At 40.8% G+C, this 26,595-nt stretch overlaps 1 protein-coding gene across 1 annotated transcript in view; it reads left to right on the top strand.

The window, feature by feature from the left end:
• Window positions 1–26,595, top strand: part of SMARCA5 (SNF2 related chromatin remodeling ATPase 5) — a 34,846-nt gene that overhangs the window by 3,922 nt on the left and 4,329 nt on the right. The window contains exons 3-21 of the mRNA XM_087724344.1: window positions 223–389; window positions 1,818–1,918; window positions 3,255–3,355; window positions 4,529–4,708; window positions 5,968–6,123; window positions 6,212–6,343; window positions 7,288–7,356; window positions 16,004–16,113; window positions 16,251–16,477; window positions 16,793–16,914; window positions 16,992–17,144; window positions 17,421–17,553; window positions 19,932–20,080; window positions 20,206–20,325; window positions 20,419–20,529; window positions 21,379–21,492; window positions 21,662–21,784; window positions 22,637–22,769; window positions 24,162–24,280. Coding sequence (XP_087580470.1) covers window positions 223–389; window positions 1,818–1,918; window positions 3,255–3,355; window positions 4,529–4,708; window positions 5,968–6,123; window positions 6,212–6,343; window positions 7,288–7,356; window positions 16,004–16,113; window positions 16,251–16,477; window positions 16,793–16,914; window positions 16,992–17,144; window positions 17,421–17,553; window positions 19,932–20,080; window positions 20,206–20,325; window positions 20,419–20,529; window positions 21,379–21,492; window positions 21,662–21,784; window positions 22,637–22,769; window positions 24,162–24,280 — 2,520 coding nt within the window. The remainder of the gene's footprint in view (window positions 1–222; window positions 390–1,817; window positions 1,919–3,254; window positions 3,356–4,528; window positions 4,709–5,967; window positions 6,124–6,211; window positions 6,344–7,287; window positions 7,357–16,003; window positions 16,114–16,250; window positions 16,478–16,792; window positions 16,915–16,991; window positions 17,145–17,420; window positions 17,554–19,931; window positions 20,081–20,205; window positions 20,326–20,418; window positions 20,530–21,378; window positions 21,493–21,661; window positions 21,785–22,636; window positions 22,770–24,161; window positions 24,281–26,595) is intronic.

The raw sequence follows: 26,595 nt of genomic DNA, 5'->3' as shown, positions 1-26,595 counted from the left end.
TATTGACATTCCCCACCGTATTCAGCTACACAATTTCTAGCAGTATCATTGTAATGAGAAGGCTTCCTTGATGGCCCCAAAGATTGGATGCTAAATTATGGTATTTTCTGCTTTTGCCACACTTTATAATGGATTTTCAAATGCTAAAAACTAATTCTAAAATTTGATTTTTTTCATATAAACTTTCTTGTTTTCTTGCTAATCTTTATAACTTTATTGCAGCAAACCGATCGATCAAACAGATTTGACTATCTGTTGAAACAGACAGAATTGTTTGCACATTTCATTCAACCTGCTGCTCAGAAGACTCCAACTTCACCCTTAAAAATGAAACCAGGACGACCAAGAATAAAAAAAGATGAAAAACAAAATCTGTTATCTGTTGGAGAGTGAGTAACAACAGAGTTATATTTATTCTGAAAATGTGTCATTGTAAAATATTTTTAGCACCTTTGAGTTGCAATATGCAAAGGGCATCATTCAACTAAATAAATAAATGTGAAACAAAGATCATGATTGAATACAAATATGTAGATTAGTGTAGATTGTACTTAAATTGCCTGGGGAGGTCTACCTCTGATGAGAATTGATAGGGCCATATATGTGAATAGCATACAGCTTATAGTGCTTTGGAGCATTCTCTGAGTGGTTTACAGTCAGCATATTGCCCCCAACAATCTGGGTCCTCATTTTACTGATTTCGGAAGAATGGAAGGCTGAGTCAACCTTGAGCTGGTAAGGATTGAACTGTCAGCCAGCAGAATTAGCCTGCAATACTGCATTCTAACCACTGCACCATCATGACTCTTCACTGTGAAACTCTTTAATCTGGGAAGAGTTCCTATATAAGGAACTCTTATATAGAGTTCCTTATATAAGAACTATAGTGAAGTTTAAGAAAGCTTTAAAAAGAGTTTAAAAAGAGTTGCCAGGACCCTGTCTTTGAATGTCTTTTTCTCAGCATGTGATACAGGATTATCTCCTTTTACTCTTTCTAGTTTTGAGTTGGAGAGGAATAAAAATCTGCCTTTCATTAGAATTGATAGCAATTTTTCCTAATAGAGTTTCATATATGCATGTTTTGAATATTTTCAGAATAAGTGAAATTGCAGGCATGGTTTTAGTTCAGTTTCTGGTTTACATGATTGAAAGAAGGAAAACTGACATGGCAATGTGTTGTGATGAGATTTCATCCTGTTCTAACAACCTCATAATCCTTGTGGGGTGGAATCTGGGCAACTGAATGGAACTGAGTGTTTACTGGCCGCTGCCCTTCCTGTTGCCAGCTGTGATGAGATTTGATACTTCAGAAATAGAAAAATAGCCAATACTTCCTAAAAACCATATATGAAATATTTGCCTATAGAATAGAAGAATCATACAGAGCATAGTATAGCTGTAATTAATAATAGCAGGAAAAAGCTTAAGAATGGAGAATGAGTTAATGGCATCTTGGGCCTAGAATAACTGCCTCTCACAATTTGAATTTTTTTAATGGGTTGTTTTTTTCTTCAAACCTCAGATAATTGAATTTTTTTTAAAAATTTTTTTACTTCTTCCCCAACCAAATGTTTTACAATAATTTACTTGAGTTTTTAGGGAGTAATAACGTGGACAAAGTCATGAATCCTGTTACATAAACTCTTTTCAACATGGATTGGACTGGAAAGTATGAAAAGTTGTGATGGGTGCATTTTTTCATCCAAATAAGAGTTTAGCTAAGGAGCTTGTAATAGTTATTCAATGTAAAAATTTGGCTTATTTTTGAATCTATAATAGTTAACTGTTTATTTTCTTAACATTTCCATTGTTTCTAGTTATCGCCATCGTAGAACTGAACAGGAAGAGGATGAGGAGCTTTTAACCGAAAATTCCAAGACTACTAATGTATGCACTCGATTTGAAGATTCTCCATCCTGTAAGTAATATTTTTGTTGTTTACATGTGGCCATTGGGAATTATCCAAAATTAAAAGATTTTGATACTTCTTTGCTTATTTAGCATAATAGTATTTACACATTTGCCAATATTATCCTACTTAAATTAATATATTTTTTGAAATTTTATATGCTTCCTTTCAAAACAGAAGTCTTCCTAGAACAGATTAGAAAATACTCACTTTGTCATTTTGAATACAATTTTGCATGCAAACTTTTAAATATACTTATTCTGCTATCATGTTCTACTTTTTAAATTCATTATATCCAAGTTTTAATATAAAGAAATCTATTTTTTTAAGCAGTATGATTTAGTTGGTAAAAAATGAGAACATGTTTTAAATTTTCTACAACAAATTATATTTCCAAACTGTATTCTAAATTGAGCATCAAACTTATCTCTTCTAGAACTATTACAGAGAAATTATGTGTAAACTAAATCCATCCCCAATTAAATATGTGTGTAATAGAGATTTCAGGTTTTAAAGTTACACAATTTTAAAATATATGTTCCCATGTGTACTCAAAACTATTTTTCCTCCTTGATTTTGAATGTGTGTCGTGTATAACACAAATTCAGGGATTTGTGGTTTGCTGCTTCATAATGAACACTTTAATGGAGTATCATTTCTTGTGTTTGAGAACAGATAATTTATCTGTTCTATTAGTGGGAAGGAAGGGAGGCAAGTGGGATTCAAAAAAATATTGCTAATAAATACATCCATCCCTTTGTATCTAATAACTTACTATAATTTGAGAGGGTTTGTTTATCCTGTTGTCAAGATATATTAAAATGCCATGATAATTTGTTTTATAAGTGTATAACATTTCTTTTCAAACAGAAAATAAACAACATTATCTAGTTTTCTATTGATTAATCTTTGTAGAACAGTCAGTATTTTTATTCATTTGTAGAACAGTCAATAGGGGTCCAGGACCCGGATTGTTGGGGGCAATATGCTGACTCTGTAAACTGCTTAGAGAGCGCTGAAAGCCCTATGAAGCAGTATATAAGTCTAACTGCTATTGCTATTGCTATTATTCATTTGTACTCTATTCCTGTTTCTGATGTTGGTTAGCATTTTGTTTTGCAAACATTGCAACTAGTTGGTAGACATGAGAAAAATCCTGAATTACCAATGAGTTTGCTTTGTACACATTTAATTTAATCATAATGGCATAACACTTGGCATTTTATTCTGTTAAGAATATGGACTGAATATTAGTTTTTCCTCCTGGGGTATTGGGAATACTTACTACGAAGAAAATAAGAGGTGACTTTAATTTATTATTACGTGCTTCTGTCTCTTACTGCAGATGTGAAATGGGGAAAATTGCGTGATTATCAAGTCAGAGGATTGAACTGGCTCATTTCTTTGTATGAGAATGGCATCAATGGTATTTTAGCAGATGAAATGGTATGCTGAAAGCTGATTTTATTTAGAATTAAAGTGAAAAATCATATTTAATTTTAATTATTAAAGTTTGCCCGGTTCCTTTTTGTGAACTGTTGCTAATTGTTAAAATTGCTTATAAATTGTATAATAGCATGAAATGCAAATCACAGTGAATTAATTAAAGTGAATTAAACGTAGAATAAGAGCATAATATTTTTATGTCAAAATGTAGGCTTTCTGATTGTAGATTTTCTAGTCAGTCCTGTCCCAATATAAAAGGTACTGATATAGTTATAAGCCTAGTACTAGCAGATATATGTTCAGATTTTTTAAAAAAATCAGTGCTTATTATAATAGCAAATTGAAAGTTGGTTTTTTGATTTGCGTGGTAGTTAGGTAAAATATTTCTTATTTTATGTAATTAGTTCTGACTAGCGGTATTGAACCTAGATATTTGGGGAAAATGTGCTTTTAAATATTTGTAAAAACAAGATATATATTTTCTAAGGAATGTTATGTAATTATTTGATTGGCTTTTGTGAAGGTTTTCTATCTTGAGTAGAATTATTATTTAAGATAGCCTTGGTTCTGGAGCCAATACTGTAAAGTCTATATGAATTGCAGAATGTTTTATTTTATGTTCTGCAGTTCTCCTGGGTTTTATATTTTGAGAATGATATATCATGCAGGTTGCAGCCTTTTTTTCCTTTATAGTTAAAATTCTGAATATATAATGTTTTTATTATAAAGGATTATATGCTAGTGATAAGCAGTAGCATAGTTTTGAATGTTGATCTAATTAGAGATGGTTGTATATTTGAAAATAGGCTTTCTGATAATATAGTAGCTCATCATAAGAAAATTAACAATTCTTAATAGCACTTTCAGTAAGAATTTATGATATAGGATACAAAGATATATGCTTACACAGTTATACATTTTCTAAATGTAATATATTGATACATATCGACACTCACACCCACACTCGTAAAATTCCAAGATGGATAAAAGGCAGCTGGCTTGATTGATGTATAAAATTGCATTTAGTTGTTGCTGAAATCTCCCTTTAAAAATTCAGTGCACACACACACACACACACACACACACACACAAAAACACACACACGGATTTATATCTGTATTTATCTTGCTCTCTGATACAAATTAACTTTTTGTGTATATACATTGTTAACAGGGTCTTGGAAAGACATTGCAAACAATTTCTCTTCTTGGGTACATGAAACATTACAGGAACATTCCAGGTCCTCATATGGTATTGGTTCCCAAATCAACTTTGCATAATTGGATGAGTGAGTTCAAGAGATGGGTGCCAACTCTTCGAGCAGTATGTCTGATAGGTGATAAAGACCAGCGAGTGAGTATGAACTCAAGTGTGTTTCTCTACTAGTCATATATATGTTCAGTGACAATTAGCCTACCTGCCCATAGCAAAGTACTAGGGATTTGTAAGTGAAATTTCATGAATAGTGACTGACATGCCATTAAGTGAGACATCACAATGATTTCCTGCTGGCTTCTCCATTGACTCTGGTTGTCAGAAATAGGTTGTGAATTGGTGATCACATCCTAGATGCTGTGACAGTTGTAAACACCTGTTGAAAACTGCCTGAATGGCAATCAATGGCTGCAAGGGTACTGTGATGGTCATAAAGTAACATTTCCGCACCATCATAACTTCAAATGATCAATTGGCAGGGAAGTCACTAAAGGTCTACCCATGTCCTACTGTATTCCCCCAAGCAATAAGTGTTATGGAATACTTTCAAGTTTCTTATCAATTATATCTCTATTTGGCAAATGCATTTTTGCCAGGAGCCGTGGTGGCACAGTGGTTAGAATGCAGTATTGCAGGTTAACTTTGCCCACAGCCAGGAGTTGAATCCTGACATGTCAGGATTGACTTGGCTTGCATTCTTCCGAGGCCAATAAAATGAGGACCAGATTGTTGGGACAATATGCTGACTTAGTAAACTGTTTATAGAGAGTGCTGTAAAGCACTATGGAACAGTATATGTCTAAGTTCTTTTGCTATTGTTATTTTAGGGAGCTTAAACTTTGTGTACAGTATTGGAAGTTAAACTGAAATCTATTTCTAGCTGACATAAATGCTTTTAGATAAGTATTGCCATTTATAGAATGGGCTACTTTCTCAGGTGGCTTTTTGAATTTTACTTATGGTTTATTAATTGGCAAATTTTTATAATTTAGTCCTGTTTATCAAAGGAAAATGTATTGCTATATTTATTAATGCTAAATTAGCTAATATTAGGACTGTTGATTATCTATTATTTTTAAAATACACCCTTATTCCTGACATGACCTGTTGGAAATCCTGGTCAGAATGTTGATGCAATACAGTTTGTGAATTTTTGAATTAGCTTTTAGCAGAGTTACAAATTATCCAGAGTTTATACTTCTGTATGAAACCCTGAATCTCCCTGGTACATTAAAATTATATTATATCTAATTTTAGGAAACAAGTGGTAACAGATTTGAAATTATCAGGGTCACATATGGATGTATTTAATAATAACTAACCATAAAATAAAGATTCTGTGATATAATAATGATTATTTCTTTAAAAAATTTAATTCAATATTTTCTCTGATTCAGGCTGTTTTCGTGAGAGATGTTTTGTTGCCAGGAGAATGGGATGTCTGTGTAACATCATATGAAATGCTCATTAAAGAGAAATCAGTATTCAAAAAATTTAACTGGAGATACCTAGTTATTGATGAAGCCCACAGGATTAAAAATGAAAAGTCTAAGGTAATTTTAAATATCCTATTTAGGTAAGAATTTAAATTTTGCAGATTTCTTTCCTGTCAGATGTTTATAGTAATTCTTTTTCTTTCAGTTGTCAGAAATTGTGAGGGAATTTAAGACTACAAATAGGTTATTGTTAACTGGAACACCATTACAGAACAACCTGCATGAACTGTGGGCACTTCTTAACTTTTTATTGCCAGATGTCTTTAATTCAGCTGAGGTAATGTATGAAAATATTTGTAATGTTTAATGGTATCTTAATTAAAAATACGGCTGAATGAAAGATGATATGACATTTATGTAGATGAGGTGATTGGTAAGCAATTTGTGGATGAAGCCTCAGTGATCCTGATCTAAATAATTGTATCCCAATTGCTAATAGAAATAGGAAAATGATCATCATTTGGAAAACTAATTAAAGGGAACAGGTTCAGATTTGCCTCTTTAAATAGTTTTAAGCAACAGCACCAGCTCTGTAGGAATTTATTAGTTGAATTCAATGAGATAACAGCAACAATAATAATGTGGCACTGTGAGCTGTTCAGTATGAAATAAATATTTAAAATTGAAAATAAAATATTTTTTATAAAACTGTTAAAGCATTTGAAAAAGAAGCATTTCTAGCAAGGTAGAAAATAACTGTATCATTGATGGTTGTTATCTTCATAAGCATAACTCTTCAGTCTTATAGAGTATAAGATGCCCAGAGAATAATGCTGTTTAATACCGTGTTTTTATTTTGCAGGTTGGAAATCAGCCTGACTTTTAGTGCTATTTCAATTTTTCCTCACTGATAGCTACATTTACTTTATAATGTGGAAATCAAATTATAGCTTTAGTATATCTTAAAAATAATTACGAAGGATTATTGTGTTATCTATAATCGGTATCAGTGTGTCATATGAAATTATAGATAATGTGAGAAGAGTGGGAGTATGTTCATTTATCTCATATCAAATGTTGACATGTATGTTAGCAGCATTCCTACATTATTTTAGCAAGAAATTGAAAGAGGATTGAAACATATTTTTGGAAAGCTAAAATTTTAAATAAAGTTAAATTCTTCTGTTTGTATTTATTATATGTGGGGGCAAGGAATAGTATATTAAATGCTGATTTGCTGGTAGTGAATTATTTGATTATAAAGCATGTTTTTTAATGCAGGATTTTGATTCATGGTTCGATACAAACAACTGTCTTGGGGATCAAAAATTAGTAGAACGGCTTCACATGGTGAGTTTCTTTTAAAAAATGAACTAACTTTGGTCTATTTTTACTACAAAGCTCTCACTCTATGTAGCATATGTAGGTGGCACAGTGGTTAGGGTGCAGTACTGCAGGCCACTTCAGCTGACTGTTATCTGCAGTTCAGCGGTTCTAATCTCACCGGCTCAAGGTTGGCTCAGCCTTCCATCCTTCCGAGGTGGGTGAAATGAGGACCCAGACTGTGGGGGCGATATGCTGACTCTGTAAACTGCTTAGAAAGGGCTGGAAGCCCTATGAAGCAGTATATAAGTCTAACTGCTATTGCTATTCTACCTGGAAAGTAATAAAACATGCCTCTAAACTTTGCTTGAGATGCTGTTGGTGCAGATACTGAAACATTTTTCAATTCCATAAATAGCACAAATAGTTTCATGGTCATTGGGACTTTTAATTTCCTCTATGTTTCTTTCCAGAAATGTTATGTGATAGTTGAGTTTTCCAGTGGATGAGGGAGTGGTCTTGTGTGGGTATTCTCAAAGCCTGATTGGTCCAAGACTGAGAGTAAAACTTCTTAAATGCTCCTTCCTGCCTTTCTAGCCCAGTTTCCTCTCAGTCTCTTGGTCCAAGCACTGCTTGAGTTGTGGGTAGAGAGATAGTGTGTATTTTTTCCTATTTTGCTTCAATTGGCTTACTATATTTGGTTCAATTGGACATTTTAAATTTGCTTAAATTTACTTAAAATTCCATTTGTAGCTGCGGCCCAGGGGTCAGTCCTTTCTGCCTCCGGTGGTGGTGGGACTGTGGGGGGTTCTGACCCTCCCATCTGTGGGCCCGGAGCCTCAGACCTGTCCCTGGGGTTGCGGGGGTGCTGTGCTCCAGCGCAGCTGTCGCAGGGGCCATGATTCTTTGGCAGGCCCAACAGAAGGCTCCTCTAGTGGCTCGAAGTACCTACGAGGTTTGCGGAGCCTCCGTTTGCATTTGGGCAGCTGTTGCATGCTGCGCTGAAAGGGCCAGCACAGCCTGAGCTTCAGGGGGTGTGTGAGCCGTTGTGCCGTGGGGCCCCCTGGATCGTGGAGCACACAGCTGAGATAGTCGGGTACGCCCATTGCTGTTCATTTTGGCCCCTGGTTTGGCCTCGCTAGCCATTTGTGAGACATTTTGGCTGCCGCCATGTGCGCGAGGCCTTCCTCGTTTGCACGACCATTGCGAGGCCCAGGCTGGGGGTGATCGGCCTAGTCCTACTGCTTATCGTTGGGGGTTCAGGCTCCGGTGGGGCCTACAGAGGCCTGCTCTTCTTCCGCACCTTCCAGGACACGTAAGTGGGGAGTATGGAGGAGGGATCAGGAATTCCCCAGGGCCAGACAGAAGGCCCATTGCGGGGAGAAGTGGAGCAGGGTCCCAGACCTGGGGAGTCCCTGGTAAGGCCCCTGGAAGCCCAGTGCCCCTCTATGGCCTCCACGAGACAAGAAGCCAGGAAGCATAAGGCGCTTGAAAAGACTTTCTCCAGGGCTGAGAGACAGGCCTGTCTCAGCTAGCAGGTCCAGGTCTCCGATCAGGTCCCCTTCTGGGCAATCTTCGCCTCGAGGTTTCAGCCCTTCTTCCTTGGGCTCCCAGGCCAGATCCTGCAGCTACTCCAGGCGAAGGAGGTCTCCTTCCCCTTCCCCTACGGCTTCCCTGAGTCTGGCAAGGGACAAGTAAGTGGATCCCTTGGAGGGGACATCTAGAGGGCCTTGTTCTTCACGCAGGTTGGCACCTCAGGGGCCTGGCACTTCTTATGGGGACATGGAGAATCTGGAACACCTTCCTGAAGGTATTAAATGGCTTATTTCTGCAGCCATTTCTCAGGGCATTGCCCAGCAGGACAGGAGTTCCCATTCTTCTATGTTACAAGGGGGGCCGGGCCGGCACCAGTATAGGGCTTCCTCCCCATCCATGGTTAGCGAGGCCTCAGTCATGGGGGAGGAGAATCCTCATGACGAGGATGCGGCCCCTCCCAATCCTCCGTCTTCCTCGGGCCTGTTTGCCCCAGCCATGTTCAAGACACTCCTGAATAAGGCGAGGAAGACCACTAAAATTGGGATGGGGGATCCCGGGACATGGCCATGTTTTCCAACACGGCTACGAACAAGGAGGAAATTCCTGCTCCCCCCTTGTTTATGGAGGTCCTGACCAACTAGTGGGCTCGCCCTTCCAATTTTTCTAATCCAGGAAGCAATGACCGCTGCTTCTTCTGTTGGACCTTGCGGGTCAAGTGGGCTTGTTGTTAACATACCTACCTCCCAACAGCGTTGCAACAGCCCTCCCCTCGCTCCTCGATCCAGTAGCCGAGCTGGCAGTAGAGTTCCCCAGGCTTATGGTGCTGGGGGATTTCAACCTGCCTTTGCTTGGCGAGCACTCTGATGGGGCGCAGGAGTTCATGGCTTCCATGACAGCCATGGACTTGACCCAAGTAATTTGGGGTCCGACTCACTCAGCGGGTCACACGCTGGACCTCGTATTCCTCTTGGAGCAGTGGAGACGTGATCTAGATTTGAAGGGCATTGAGATCTTGTCATGGTCTGATCACTCCCTACTGAGGCTTGACTTTCGGAAATCAATCCCCCACTGTAGGGAGGGGGAAATGAGTAGGTGGTTCTGCCCCAGGTGCCTGATAGACCCTATGGGATTTCAGACGGCGCTTGGAGAAATACCTGACGCTGTCGTCCACAGTCCGGCGGAGTCCTTAGTCGCTGCCTGGAATACAGTGGCGGCGGGGGCTCTAAACCGGATTGCGCCTTTGCGGCCTCTCCAAGATTGCGGATCCAGGAGGGCTCCTTGGTTTACCGAGGAACTCTGGGAGATGAAGCACCAAAAGAGACGCCTAGAGCGCCGCTGGAGGGCCAGTAACTCTGAATCAGACCGAGCACTGATGAGAGCCTTTATCAGGACCTATCTCGTGGCAATACGGGCGGCGAAATGTGCGCATTTTGCCGCTCTTATTGCATTCGCTGAATCACGCCCAGCCGCCTTGTTCAGAATAACCCGTGCCCTCCTGAAAGGGAGGGAGGCGGGCGACCCTTTACAAGGTAGAGCTGAGGAATTTGTTCAGTTTCTGACGGATAAAGTCACTCGGATTCGGACAGATCTGGACTCCAATTGCACGGTACCAGCCAAGGTACCGGGGGAAGGTCTTGAGCGGATTTTATGGAGCAAGTTTCAACTTGTCACTCCTGAGGAAGTGGACAAGGCTATGGGAGCGGTGAGTGCCTCCACTTGTATACTGGACCCGTGGCCCTCCTGGCTGGTCTCGACCAGCAGGGAGGTGACACGTGGCTGGATCCAGAGGATAGTTAACACCTCTCTCCGGGAGGGATCATTCCCGCTCCTCCTAAAGGATGCGGTGGTGAGACCCCTCCTGAAGAAGCCCTCTCTGGACCCAGCCATTTTAAGTAACTATCGTCCAGTCTCCAACCTCCCCTTTGTAGGGAAGGTTGTTGAGAAAGTGGTGGCCTTTCAACTCCGGCAGTCCTTGGATGAAACCAATTATCTGGATTCCTTTCAGTCTGGTTTCAGGCCTGGCTACAGCATGGAAACTGCTTTGGTCGCACTGATTGATGATCTCTGGCGAGCCAGGGATAGGGGTCACTCCTCTATCCTAGTGCTCCTTGACCTCTCAGCGGCCTTCGATACCATCGACCATGATATCCTTCTGCGACGGTTACGGGAGGTGGGAGTGGGAGGCACCATCCTATGGTGGTTCTCCTCCTACCTCGGACAGGTCGCATTCGGTGTTGGTCGGAGAACAGAGGTCGACCCCCTAGGCCCCTCAACTATGGAGTGCCGCAGGGTTCGGTCCTGTCCCCCCTCCTATTTAACATCTACACTCACGCCCTCGTCTCCTCAAGACTGGATTACTGTAACGTGCTCTACCTGGGGCTGCCCTTGAAGAGTGTTCAAAGACTTCAGTTAGTCCAGAATGCAGCCGCGCGAGCGATTGTGGGTGCACCTAGGTACACCCACGTTACACCTATCCTCCGCCAGTTGCACTGGCTGCCCATTGGTCTCCAGACACGCTTCAAGGTGCTAGTCGTTACTTTTAAAGCCCTGCATGGCATCGGACCTGGTTACCTGAGAGACCGCCTCCTGCCAATTACCTCCCAAAGACCAATTCGATCGCACAGACTTAGCCTTCTCCCGATTCCATCTGCCAGCCAATGCCGGCTGGCGACCCCCTGGGGGAGGGCCTTCTCTGTTGCAGCTCCGGCCCTCTGGAACGACCTCCACGTTGAGATCCGGACCCTTACCACCCTCCCGGCCTTCCGAAAAGCTACTAAGTCCTGGCTGTTCCGGCAGGCCTGGGGCTGCTGAAGTATCCAGCCCCACTTTAATTGTGAATGTTGTTATATTTTAAATTTTTGTTTGTCTTATTTATCCCCCTTCCCTTTTTATTGTAAGCCGCCCCAAGTCCTTCGGGAATGGGTGGCATACAAAACCAATAAACTAACTAAACTAAACTAACTACAATGTGGAACAGGCCTTTGCCCAAACCATCCAGTTGCCCATTATCGACACTCCTATTGCTACCTTGGTTTCTTCGTCCCCGGTGGTGTCCGGGGATGCAGCGGATAAGTTAAAACCTGAGGATAAGCACACTGAGCTTGCCCTGAGGACAAATTTCAATGCCACTGCATGGGACATAACGTCTGCGGCGGCGGCTTTGTATTTCAACCGTACTACCTTCATGTGGCTGCACCAGCTCCAGGATCGCATCCCAATCCAGGATGAGTGGCTCCACCAGGATCTGACTAAAATCATTGCGGCCTCTCAATTCTCGGCAGATGCAACTCTGGACATAGTCAATTTTGCGTCCAGTGCGTTAGCCACCTCAGTTACCTCCCGCCGTCTTTTATGGCTTAGGAATTGGCAGATGGATAACAAGGTCAAGTGGAATCTGGCGGCTGCCCCTTTTAAGGGTCCCAATCTCTTTGGGGAGGCTCTCAACCCTATTCTTGTCGAGAATAAGGACAAGAAAAAGGTCCTCCCATCCAACGCAAAAAAGCCAAAGACATGGTCTCATCCTTATTGTAGACAGTCTTATAGGGCTCCTGACTATGATCATCACCAACGTTTCTCCTCTTTCAGGTCCGACAGGCAGTATTCCAGGTCATCCTACCAGGACAGGGGCAGGTTTCAACACCAGTCATGACGGCCCTTTCAAGGGGGCGGCGGTCACCCTTACCGCAGAGGGAAGTGACTCGAACATGAGTCGTCCCATAGGCGGCCGTCTGCTCCTCTATGTGGATCGATGGGACGAGATCATGTCAGACGCCTGGGTCAGGTCCACAGTTAGTCACGGTCTCAGGTTAGAGTTTCTCTCCACCTCCCCGAATCTCTTTCGGTCGTTCCCTCCGTCTCGGAGCCTGGAGCGCCGCTGCCTAATGGATCAGGCCATAAAATACCTTCTCGACATACAGGCAGTGGAGGTAGTTCCCCGAGGAGAAAGGGGGCTGGGCCACTACTCCAACCTGTTTGTGGTCCCGAAGAGTTTGGGGGGCTGGAGGGCAATTCTGGACCTCAAGCATCTGAACCAATTCTTGGTTTACAGGCGCTTCAAGATGTCCTCTCTAAAGTCTATCCTTCAGGGCATCCGAAAGGGGGATTTCTTGGCATCAATAGACCTGACAGAGGCCTACCTTCATATTCCAATTCTCCCGGCTCATCGCAGGTTTTTGAGATTTTCCCACGGGGAGCGCCATTACTAGTACCGAGCTCTTCCCTTTGGGTTGGATTCCGCCCCGCGCACATTTACGAAGGTACTGGTGGCACTAGCGGCTCATCTCTGCTCCATCCCGATAAGGCTCCAATGCTACCTGGACGATGTATTAGTTCAGGCGGGGTCCCTCCCCCGAGCGATAGAGGACCATCAGCTTACCATTCAGAGTCTTCAGGCCCTGGGCTTCTCAGTGAATTTTCCAAAGAGCCATCTGTCTCCGTCCACGCGCATTCTTCACTTGGGGACAGTCATAGACTCAGTGTTGGGGGTAGTTCGTCTGTCCCCAGACCGTCAGAAAAGCGTACATCTGTTGGCAGAAAGGGTACACAAAAGTCGGTCAGTTTCAGTCCTCACGTTGTCGCAGTTGTTGGGCAAGATGGTCTCTTGTATAGGGATAGTTCTGTGGGCCAGGCTCCATCTCCGACCCCTTCAGTGGGAACCCATCCCTTTCCAAAGGGGAAGGATGAGCAACTCTCTTTGACACCTCCGCGTTCTGGCGGGGGTCAAGGTTTCCCTCAGGTGGTGGCTCTCCCCGGCCATTCGACGGGGATGCTGCTTCTGGGAACCGGACAGGGTGACAGTGACCACGGACGCAAGTCTGTTCGGTTGGGGAGCTCTGCTGGGCTCCCCCTTGGCCCAGGGCAGGTGGACAGCTTCAGATCTCCGACACAATATAAATTGGTTGGAACTGAAGGCTGCTCGCTTAGCCCTGCTGCACTTCCAGACCTCGGTGGAGGGCTTCCACGTGCTTCTCCTGATGGACAATGTGGCAGCCAAGGCCCACATAAATCGTCAGGGGGGGACCCACTCTTGGGCTCTGGCTAGAGGCCCTACGACTCGGCACCTGGGCGGAAAGGCACCTGTCGTCCTTGGTGTCGGAGCACATCTCCGGCCTGTCCAACCACCAGACGGACTGGCTGAGTTGGGCGACTCTGGACAACAGCGAGTGGCAGCTTCACCTGTCCTTGTTTCAGGAGATATGTCAGCGGTTTTGCACCCCGCTAGTGGATTTCTTTGCCACCCCGGCGAATGAGCAGTTGCCTCGGTTCTTCACTCGGTTTCTGTCCCGGGCAGCGGAGGGCATGGACGCCCTCAGGAGCGGGTGGCCTCCGGGTCTGCTCTATGCCTTCCCTCCCATTCCCCTCATTCCGGGGACCCTCAGGAAGGTGGTAGTGGAGAAGGCTCTGGTCATTGTGGTGGCCCCCTATTGGCCCAGGAGACCCTGGTTCGCGGACTTAGTCCAGCTCTCAGCGGCTCCTCTATGGAGGATTTCACAGGAGGAGGTGGTCTTGCCCCAGGGGGTCCTGGTTAACCTGGATACCCAGTGGCTCCTTCTGACCGCCTGGCTCTTGAACGGCGACTCCTGAGGGGGGCGAACTTGTCTTCCGGGGTTATTCGCACCATCGAGGCTTCTAGACGCCCGTCGACTACCCGAATTTACAACTCCACCTGGAGTGCTTTCGTTCGGTGGTGTTCCCCTCTTGGCATTGATCCTGCCAGGGCCACTATCCCCAACGTCTTGAACTTTCTACAGAAGGGCCTGGATGGGGGTTTGTCACACAACACTCTGCGCCGTCAGGTGGTGACTCTGTCTTCAGTCTTGGGGGTGTGGGGTCTTCTTCATTCTCCCACGTTCCCTTGATCTAGCGGTTTCTCAAGGGGGCGGCTAATCTCCAGCTTCCTCCCATACACATGTTCCCTACATGGGATTTGTTCCTAGTTCTCAGCGCGTTGACGGGGTCTCCATTCGAACCACTCTGGTCTGTTCACTTGTGGTTCTTGTCCCTTAAGGTTTCTTTTCTGGTGGCCATCACTTCGGCCAGGCGTATTTTGAAGCTGGACACCCTTTCCTCTAAGGAGGATCTTTGTCATTTTCACCAGGATAGGGTGGTCTTTCAGCTTGATCCTACCTTTCTTCTGAACATGAACACTCCCTTCCATAGGGTGCAGGAAATCATCCTGCCCGATTTCTGTCCAGGGCCTTCTAGCGATAGGGAGAGGCTCTGGCACTGCCTTGATGTTCATCGTGCCTTGCGAATTTATCTCTGTCAAATGGCGTGGGTCCGCAGGTCAGAGGCCTTGTTTGTCTCTTTCCAACCTAGGACGTTGGGGGCCAGGGTGTCTTTGGCTACCATTGGGTGTTGGTTGCGTCAGGCGATTGTGGAAGCCTATGGGGCATCGAGGCACCCTGTCCCATCAGGCATTACAGCCCATTTGACTAGGAGTGCCGTGACCACGGTGGCGTGGGCCATGAGGGCCCCCTTTGAAGCCATTTGTCGGGCAGCCACTTGGGCTTCTCCCATGCCTTTCATCCGACTTTATCGTCTGGATGCACTCGCCTCGGCGGATGCTTCCTTTGGTCGGAGGGTCTTGCAGAGGGTGACAGTGGATGCTCCCGTTGGGTCATAGTTCTTGGTTGTTTCCCTCCCTGGGACTGAACTTGGGTATGTCCCACACGTGACCACTCCCTCTCTTCCACTGGAAAAAGAATGTTGGTCTTACTTGAACATGTCTTTTCAGGGGAAGAGAGGGAGTGGTCACGACCCGCCCTTCTTTGGGTGGGGCCAAGGGGAGGGCCGGGAATTCTCCCGGCGGGTGTTTTTGTTTTTTGGTTGTATCTGTTGCAGTTCCGTTGTTCGCCTTCGAGGAAACTGGGCTAGAAAGGCAGGAAGGAGTATTTAAGAAGTTTTACTCTCAGTCTTAGACCAATCAAGCTTTGAGAATACCCACACGTGACCACTCCCTCACTTCCCCTGAAAAGACACATTCAGGTAAGACCAACGTTCTGTTTCTTCAGCTGCATGCATAAAGGCCTTAGAACCACAATTATTTTGAAAAGCTGATCCTTTTAAAAGAGAAATTTATCCAGTAGTATAAAATAAAATTATTTTACTGTTTGATATTATTTATTATACTTGACAGGTACTACGACCATTTTTGTTACGTCGCATAAAAGCTGAAGTAGAGAAAAGTTTGCCTCCAAAAAAAGAAGTTAAAATATATGTTGGTCTCAGCAAAATGCAAAGGGAATGGTAAGTAATTAAAATTAGTATTTGAATAAATATAATTTCTCCATGCTGATTGCTTTTTATTATTATTAAATCTTGAAATATTTGCCTTACGTTAATGTAGGACCGAGAGACTCAGTTGTCTTTGTCTTTCAATACAGGTACACAAGAATCTTAATGAAGGATATAGATATATTGAACTCTGCTGGAAAACTGGATAAAATGAGATTATTGAACATTCTTATGCAGTTACGAAAATGTTGCAATCATCCATACCTTTTTGATGGAGCAGAGCCTGGTCCCCCTTATACAACAGATATGCATTTGGTTACCAATAGTGGCAAAATGGTAGTTTTGGATAAATTGTTGCCAAAATTGAAAGAACAGGGTAACTATCTTATCTTATTGCTAAAAATTATTGGATAAAAATCAAGAAAACTTTCCAATTGCTTTAACTCTTCATACAAATAATGATGCTATTAATTTTTATAGAATTACAATATTATAAAAGTAATTCTGTTTATAAATTATCTTCTATAATTTGCTTATTATATATTATACATTTTCAAGGATTTCTAATAGCTAAGTTTATTCAGATCATATATTGCATTATGAGTATACTTACTAATTTCAGTTCTTCATAAACTTTATTTAGAAGAATTTATTTGAGTAACAATTTTTAAATTCTTTCTTCATGCAATAGGATCACGAGTCCTAGTCTTCAGCCAGATGACAAGAGTGTTAGATATATTAGAAGATTACTGTATGTGGCGAAACTATGAGTATTGCAGACTTGATGGACAAACACCTCATGATGAAAGACAAGTAAGCATGCAGATTCAGGAGGTTTATTTTTTTGTCTTTACACTCAGTGTGAATTGACCTTTTTTTTTTAATTGTAGGCTTCCATTAATGCATACAACGAACCTGGCAGTTCCAAGTTTCTCTTTATGTTGAGCACACGGGCTGGTGGTTTGGGAATCAACCTAGCTACAGCTGATGTTGTAATTTTATATGATTCTGATTGGAACCCACAAGTAGACCTTCAGGCTATGGTAAGCTTGATTAGTATGAAATCTTGTGTTTGAATCTGACTTTTTTGCAGGGATATTGAACATGCAGCAATGTTTGCTTGTCTGCCTGGATTTTTGATAAAAACTATTTCATTAAAATAAGTTTTCCATGGTAATTATTACATACTATTTTTAAGTTGTAAAGATTTAGACTTCTAAAAGTTATTCTGGTGAAATATTGTTCACAAATTGTTCATTGTTTATATTACAAAAATGTAATTTTTATGAATTGAATATTCCTTTTTTCTTGCTACATAGGATCGTGCGCATAGAATTGGTCAGACAAAGACTGTTAGAGTATTCAGATTTATTACAGACAACACTATAGAAGAAAGAATAGTAGAAAGAGCAGAAATGAAACTTCGCTTAGATTCCATAGTTATTCAACAAGGTAAAAATGTTACACTGTTTTTTAATACCATATGTGATCAGTAAGCTAAATATATCCAAACTTAAAAGAAATGCATCAAAATAAAAAATGATTGCTAAGTACTGTAATGGGAAAATATACCCAAAACGTTTGTCTAGAGCAGTAGTTCCCAAAGTGGGTGGTACTGCCCTCTGGGGGGCGGTGGGGTGACTTAGGGAGGCGCTAAGAGGCTAGGGGGGCGGCAGAGGGACGGTAAGGGGACAACCCGAAGGGGACATACTCCCAGCGGCGTCTCAGGCAACTTTCTCTCTTGCCGCGCAAGGAAGCTGGATTTTGCCTTGAAACTTGCTGTTCCAGCAATCCGAAGGGGGCATTCTCCCAGGAGCGTCTCAGGCACCTTTCTCTCTTGCCGTGCAAGGAAGCGAAACAAATTTGTTTATTTAACCTCCCGTTCCAACTTCCCCCACCCTACTACATTAAGATCCCCACGCTTCCCATTTCTGCTGGAAGCACGCAGGCCATGTGAGCGACAGGCGCGCAGGGCCCCTCGATCTGAGGGGAGCCGGGAGGTGCTAAACTGCACCCAGCCACCCTCACTCTCTCGCGGTTAAGGGTGGGAGCGCCTGAGATGCCGCTAGGAGATTGTTCCCTTCGGGTTGCTGGGACAGCAAATTTCAAGGGAAAATGCAGCTGCTGGAATCGGTGCGCCTACAACTTAATGCTCTCCTCCAAGAAGCCTGCATTACCGGGAGCAGCAGAAGAGCAGCAGCAGGCGCCACTGCCACCATCCTCCTCAGCTTCTCTCGGGAGATGAAATGGCAGGCACCCCACTGGCAGATCCTCTGGGTGAAAGGCGAGTGAAGGGTGCAGTGACGGGAGAGGCTGGCCGTCCCCAGCTCTCGAGGAAGGAGGCAGTGATGAGGCCCGGGGTTCGCTTCCTTCCTCCTTCCTCCAAGAGCTGCAGGTGGCAGGGAAAATTAAGCTTCTTTGCCAGCTTCCCAGCTGGCAAAACAGAAATTTTCTCCAACTGGAAGGTATGTGTGTGTGAGAGAGAGAGAGAGTGGGAATGAGAGAGAGAGAAAGAGAAAGAGTAAGAGAGAATAAAAGGAAGGAAGAGGGAGAGAGAGAAAAGAGAGAAAGAAGAGAGAGAAAGAAGGAAAGAGAAAGTAAGTGGGGGAGACAGAGACAAGAAAGAAGGAAGGAAGAGAAAGGAAGAAAAGAAAGAAAGAGACACAAGAAGAATGGACGGAAGGAAGAAAAAGAAAAGAAAGAAAGAGGGAAAGAGAGATATAAGAAAGAAGGACGGAAGAAAGAAAAAAAAAGAAAGAGAACTTATGATCACAATTGAGCCCAAAATTTTGGTTGCTAAGCAAGAGCATTGTTAAATGAGTTTCATCACATTTTACAAGTTGGCCACTCCCACCGGTCACATAACAGCCAAGCCATGCCAACAAAATAGGCCACACGTACAGAATAGGTTCTTAAAATATTTGAAACCCACCACTGGTATATGTGTATGTTTGTGAGGGAGAGAAAAAATAATTAAGGTCATTGATCTAAAGATGAAAAACTTTAGATAAAAGACAAAAGTGTTTATTATCCATTTTGGGTTTCTTACAAGAACATCTTTTTGTATAAGTTTATGATATCTTAATGATATCTGTTGCAGTTTTGTGCTTTGTGATAATACCTTACTGAGATTACTTCTTTCAATATCTACACAGGAATTACCATCTACTTAGAACAGTGAAGTAGTTACTAAATTTTACTGAGTTTACTAAGTTACTAGTTACTAAGGTTCTTGATAAATGACTATCAGACTTTGAAAACCTGGTATCACTGGATCATGTTCAACAATTTTGTTGAATTAACATTAACTAAAAAGGTTTTTAAATTGGATTTTGAATAAATGTGCAATTAATTGTTACAGTTTTGAATTTTACTGTTACTATCTTCCTTACGTCGTAATATAAGATTTCTTTTTAGCTAGCTGATGAGAGCTAAATAGCTTGAAATAGATCTATACTAGTCTCCCTTTATTTATTTATCAGCACAAATACAACAAAATGTAACACACATATATATATATATATATATATATATATATATATATATATATATATATATATATATATATATGAGATGAGGAAGACAAAAGTACACAGTATAGATGTTGTGTTTAATGTTGGAAAATTGTATTTATTTAATATGAAATATTACACTATTGTTTTAATCGCAGTCCAGCTTTTGGTACAGAAATAATTTTATAAATTCTTTTTTTAGCTTCAAAACACAAGTTAAATGTTGTAGGGTCAAAGAATTGCATGTTATGCCTGTTTTAAAAACTTGTTTGTGAAATTATCAGCCTCTTGAGAATATTCTCTTTTATATATATATAGGAAGACTAGTAGATCAGAATCTGAATAAATTGGGAAAAGATGAAATGTTGCAGATGATTCGACATGGAGCTACCCATGTTTTTGCTTCAAAAGAGAGTGAAATTACAGATGAAGACATTGACGGTATTTTGGAAAGAGGTGCAAAGAAAGTGAGTGGATATTAGGAACTAATAGAAAAAGTTATACTAATTCTCTTAATTCAGATTTTATTAGAAAACCAGACTTGATGATAGAGTGTTACAAAACACTAATTAAAATCTCTTTATATATGTAGACTGCGGAAATGAATGAAAAACTTTCCAAAATGGGTGAAAGTTCACTCAGAAACTTTACAGTGGATACCGAATCTAGTGTGTATAACTTTGAAGGCGAAGATTACAGAGAGAAACAAAAGGTAATGTATTTATTTACCTTCAATATGTTGGTTAACTTTACTGTCCATTTATGATACTCCCATACAATTTTCTAAAAGTACCCTATGTTGCAGATGGCATTCACGGAATGGATCGAGCCACCTAAACGTGAAAGAAAAGCCAACTATGCTGTTGATGCTTATTTTAGGGAAGCTCTTCGTGTCAGTGAACCAAAAGCACCAAAGGTGAGTGTAATTGAAACTTGTTAAAAATAGAATAATTAGAAAAAGCTTGTAAACTTATTCCTAAAATGTTTTATACACATCAGTATCCAGTCAGGGACACAGTAGTTCAGTGGCTAAGACCCTCGGCTTGTCGATCAGAAAGATCGGCAGTTTAGCGGTTCGAATCTGTAGCGCTGTGTAACAGAGTGAGCTCCCGTTATTTGTCCCAGTTTCTGCCAACCTAGCAGGTAAAAAATGCAAGTAGAAAAATAGGAACCACCTTTGGTGTGAAGGTAACAGCGTTCCGTACGCCTTTGGCGTTTTGTCATGCTGTCCATATGACCACGGATATGTCTTTGGACAGCACTGGCTCTTCAGCTTTGAAATGGAGATGAGCACCGCCCCCTAGAGTCAGGAAGAACTAGCACATATGTGCAAGGGGAATATTTACCTTACCTTTTTATCCATATTGTATTGATGAAATTTTTGGAATGTAAACTATTTAAAGCAGATTTATTTGTGCTTTTATCATAGTTGTTTCCATCTATGTCTCTTGAGACAATGATTAAAGATACAATAGAAAAAAGGTTTCTTCCCTATAGATTCAGTTTCCAATTCCTTTAAAAGAATAATGTAATATATCAGTTCATTCATCAAATCAAGCAGAATTGGAGGTTGCAGAAATTAAACCACTCCTGTATAGATTTTCTCAATTAATTAACAATTAAATACACCTATGTATCAGTGGGGAGACACTTTCAGGGAGTGAGGAATAGCATAAAATAGAAGTAATTTGTATTTTATGTGGAAATTAAATGCTGCTTGACTTCTGTTACTTAAGTGATTATGTTAATGTGTCTTTTTTTAAAGGCCCCACGACCTCCAAAACAACCTAATGTTCAGGATTTCCAATTCTTTCCACCACGTTTGTTTGAATTGTTGGAAAAAGAAATTCTTTATTATAGAAAAACTATTGGATATAAGGTATTAATCATTTATGTTTTGCTTTTTCAATTTAAAAATTAAAGTTCCGTATGTTTTACTATATGACAGTAAAGCCATATGTTCTGAGTAAAACTAGAGGTTTATATAAGAAACTATAATGTTTTTGGAGCATATGAACTAGTTGCTTATAGAAATATAAACTCCTTAGGTACCTCGTAATCCTGACTTGCCAAATGCAGCTCAGACACAAAAGGAAGAACAAATTAAAATTGATGAAGCTGAACCACTTAATGAAGAAGAACTAGATGAAAAGGAAAAACTACTTACTCAGGTAAGTTATAAACCCCCCTTAATTCCTTTTCTAGACTTACTAGTTGGTGTAGAAAAAAGTTCTTGTAAAGGAATGCAAAATTGAACTACAGTTTTGTTCTGCAACTTATGACTCCATAATTTGATGGACATTGTTTTGTCAATAACTGCATCTTGTAAACTTAGTCAATACAGTCACGTCTTCTATTGGCCTCTTTTTTGAAAATGTCTTTGAATTGTTTAACTGAACTGTTTTCTATATGAGTCTTTCTTTGCTTTATTCATCAGAATAATATTGGCTTAAGAGTTCCAGAAACTAGTATCTTCCAGTCCAAGTATTGAGACAATTTTTATTACTCTTAAATACTGTTCAGCACTGTTGAATAAATTCAACAAATTTATCTATTCCCATCATTCATAGATTGCTTCTGTCAAAACTTGCTGGATAAAAATGCCATAAACAAATCTTTATTGTCCTTTCCTGAGTTGAAATCCAGAAAAGGGAAAGTGGTATTTGTGGGTATTCCCCCCCCCCCCAAAAGGTACTATTGACCTGTTCTAATCAAGTTTATACTTCTGGAGTAGCTTTTACAGTATGAGAATGACCAGAATGTTAATGAACTTGAATGAAATGAGGATGGTTATTCAGTCATAAAGGATTTATGATTATGCCCTAGGGAGGCAAGAATTGCAGACTTCATTAGTTCCATTAGTGTCGTTATGGAACATATTTAAAAATACTTAGAAGAATCAGAGTTTATCCTCAACTGGATAATGTAATTTTTCAAGCTTCAAGTTCAACAACAACCAAATTGAGCCTTGTCTTCTAAAGGACAGTAATATTGAACAACTTCTTTTTTTTTTTTTTTTGAAGGGATTTACAAACTGGAATAAAAGAGATTTCAATCAGTTCATTAAAGCTAATGAAAAATGGGGTCGTGATGACATTGAAAATATAGCTCGAGAAGTAGAAGGAAAAACTCCAGAGGAAGTCATTGAATATTCTGGTAACACAATTTTTAAATAATATAAGAAAAGAAATATTAACAATCCAGTCTGATACATGTTTGATGCAGTCTAATACTGATGCATGCTGCCATTTTCACTTGACTCATTTCCATAGTATGTATAACATTACAAACAGTAAAACATCCATAGTAAGTGTAACACTAAAATGTACACAGTAAACAATAGAATAGTAAAACATTTACTATAAACAGTAAAACAACTTTTGAAGATTAGCTCGCAAATTTGCTCTTCTTGCCCCTCTTTTTGGTAGCTTCCACTGGCTTGCTGCCAAATATCTGCAGAAGAGTTTCACTTTATTCTGGGAGAATGAGCATGAACACTGCATGTACACAATTTTAGCCTTAGCAAGCCAAGTACCATAGAGCTTTTTTGTGCATTTTAAGTGCACACTGATCATCCACAAAGGAAATCAAGAGAATATATAGATTACAATAATGAGCACATCTGTGCAAAAGAAACTCATTTTGCTTTTTTTCAAAGCTGGCACTCAACTAGCCAACTGACCCAAAAATATTCATTAGTCGTAGAAAACTTGCAAAAAATGATACTATATTGATGATTTTCAAAACTCCGTGTGAGTGCTCTTGTCTTATTGATTCTGGAGATTTCAGACTAGATTTCCTGAACCACAAAATCAGTAGGGCCCAACACCAGGCACAGTATCACAGTATACACATACAGTCCCTTACATATTATGTTGAAGTTCAGCAGGCCGAAATATGGGTACTTTTTTTCTTTTATATTCCATCTACTTTTCTTTTGAAGAACATACAAATGTTTGTATGAAGACTTTAAAATTATATGTAATCCTGCAGCATTGTGACCATATTATAAAAGTTTTATCTAAGTCCTTTTAGCAGTTAAAATATTCATTTTGTATCTTCTTTGCTGAACATGTTGAGCTAACTTTAACTCTCTGTTGGGAAAGAAAGTATGAGGCACTAGCATAATCACCTCTTAATGGGATAAGATGAGTTAGATCAGGGGTGTCAAACTTGTGTTGTCATAAGACGTATCAGCACTTTTCCCCCTTTGCTAAACCGGGCGGGGACGGAGCCAGCACATGATGCATCCAGCCCGCAGGCCGCACGTTTGACACCCCTGAGTTAGATGTCCCAGCAGTGGGACCAACCAGGTGCTTGAAGGACCAGCCCTTTTAAAATACACACAAATCAGTTTGTCACTGTTAAAGGCTGTGCTTTATGACAAGCTTGTGGAAGTAAATCAAAAAATCTCCTCAAACCTCAGAAAAAGGGTTGTTGATCCCCATCATAATGAAAGGCTACAAATCCATTATCAAACTTAAAGAATGCTAGGATTTCCTTTGCAAGCATGTGAGACAAAACTAATAGATTACTTACTTTCTTCAGCTGTTTTCTGGGAACGATGTAATGAGCTTCAGGACATAGAAAAGATTATGGCGCAAATTGAACGAGGTGAAGCTCGAATTCAGAGGAGAATTAGTATTAAAAAAGCACTTGACACTAAGGTAAATTGCCTTTTAAGTTTTATTATGTGAAGAAAAATGTTAAAATATTAATAAGGAATGTTACTATTGTTTTTAAAATATTGTCTTTCCTATTTTATTGTTCCAAATGTTCTTTTTCAAGAGGCAACAGGACTTTCTGGTTTTTCTTTGAAGATATTTCACTTGTCATTGCAAGAAGCTTCTTGGATGAGAAGCAAAATGTCTTCGAAGAAAAACCAGGAAGTCCAGTTGCCTCTTGAAAAAGAACCTTTGGGATAACCATGACCTTTTTTATTGTTACTTTATTGTTTATTTTTTCCATATTTCAGAAAGTAAGGTTGATATATTTTCTGGTTAACTAAAAGATTGGGAACCTTTCATTAGCATTTCTCAGCACTTCTTTGTTTCAGGTCCTACTTTTCCATGGCTTCATTGTGTGCTTCTAGAAATACAGGTAGCCCTGGACTTACCACCACAATTCAGCCCAGAATTTCTGTTGCTAAGTAAGAAATGTTAAGTGAGTTTTGCCTGATATTATGACTTTTCTTGCCACATTTATTAAGTGAATCACTGCGGTTGTTAAGTTATTAACATGGTTGTTAAGTGAATCTGGCTTCCCCATTGATTTTGCTTGGCAGAGGGTCGCAAAAGAGGGTCACATGACATGCAACCGTCATAAATATGAACCTGTTTTCAAGCATCAGAATGTAAATCACATGACCATGAGGATGCTGCAATGGTCATAAGTGTGAAAATGGTCATCAGTAACTTTTTTCAGTGCCATTGTAACTTTGAATGGTCACTAAATGAACTGTTGTAAGTCGAGGACTACCTGTACTTGAAAGTGATGAATTGCTGTCCCTTGCTCACTGTACAGAACAATAGCAGCAGTGTTTACTCAGGGAAAACATTCTAGAGTGTGGAGTATGGGGAGTGCAAGCCTTTCTAAATAATTTTAGAAAAATAAAAGGCCAGGGTAAAAATAAATTTTATTTTATGGATAGATTTAATTACAATTTAATGCAATCAATATTACTATCCAGCTATGTATTGTAGTCTTACTTTTCATTAAAAATTCAATGGATAGCAAATTCTAGAGGTCTTTGAGAGGCTATGTGTAACCATTCAAAGGGACGTGGTGGCTCAGTGGCTAAGGGGCTGAGCTTGTTGATCAGAAAGGTTGGCAGTTCGATGGTGCGAATCCCTAGTGCCGCGTAATGGAGTGAGCTCCTGTTACTTGTCCCAGCTTCTGCCAACCTAGCAGTTCAAAAACGTAAAAATGCAAGGAGAAAAATAGGGACCACCTTGATGGGAAGGTAACAGCGTTCCGTGAGCCTTCGGCAGGCCACATGACCATGGAGAAATCTTCAGACAGCGCTGCTCTTCGGCTTTGAAATGGAGATGAGCACTGCCTCCTAGAGTGGAAAACGACTAGCACATATGTATGAGGGGACCCTTTACCTTTGCCTATGTAATCATTGGGTCCTTCTGGCAGAAAATGACAAAAGTAGGGATTTTATATTCCTGGTACACTTTAACAACTATGTGGTTCTCTTAATGACCAGGTGATTGGCTCAACAGCCATAGTGATTACCTTAACAACTGTTGGGGGGAAAAACAGTTGTAAAATCAACTCAGATCACATGGTGACCTGCTTATTGACTGTAACAATTTATGACCAAAATTCTGGACTCAAATGTAGTCATTAGTCAAAGACTAAGATGTATTAGTTTTTGTGATCTTTTGAAACCCCAGTCCAGTGTTCAAATTTTGAAAGAATGTCTAAATATTTGGAAGGCTGCTTTCCTACAAATTAAGAAACCCACTGGGACTTAAATGTCAGATTGCCCTATTTCATCCTGCCTTCTAATGTATACATCTGAACAGAACTAGTAAGTTTATAATTAAGGCAGTTAATAAAAAGACCCATTATATTGAACAGATTGGGATGTTCTGACATTGTGATATTGTTTACTGAAGGCTGATGCTTTATATGTTTACATACATGCATGCATGCATACCAGGGACGTGCAGTCAGGGGAGGCAGGGCCTCACCACTGTCATGATGAAAAGAAAAACAAAATTAAAAGGAAAAAGGCAGAGGTAGTTGCTGCCAGAATCACAATAGATGACTCTGGTTAGTGCTTAACTGTAGGGGGAGGCGAGAGAATCATGGGCCTCCTTTACTCTAGCTTTATGATTACTTGAGCAGAGTTAAGCAAGGGTTAAAAGGTGAAAAATTCCTTATGTAAAGGAGGCACGTGGTTCTCTCGCCTCCTCCTGCAGAGGGCACTTTGTTTAGAGGCTTTTTTTAAACAGTTAAGCAGAGTCATCCA

The sequence above is a fragment of the Thamnophis sirtalis genome, unplaced genomic scaffold (genome assembly GCF_051295495.1).
Source record: "Thamnophis sirtalis isolate CommonGarterSnake01/CBP01778 unplaced genomic scaffold, rThaSir2_p1.2 scaffold_10, whole genome shotgun sequence".
Taxonomy (NCBI): domain Eukaryota; kingdom Metazoa; phylum Chordata; class Lepidosauria; order Squamata; family Natricidae; genus Thamnophis; species Thamnophis sirtalis.
Note: the sequence above shows the minus strand (reverse complement) of the source record. Positions and strands in the feature narration are given on the sequence as shown.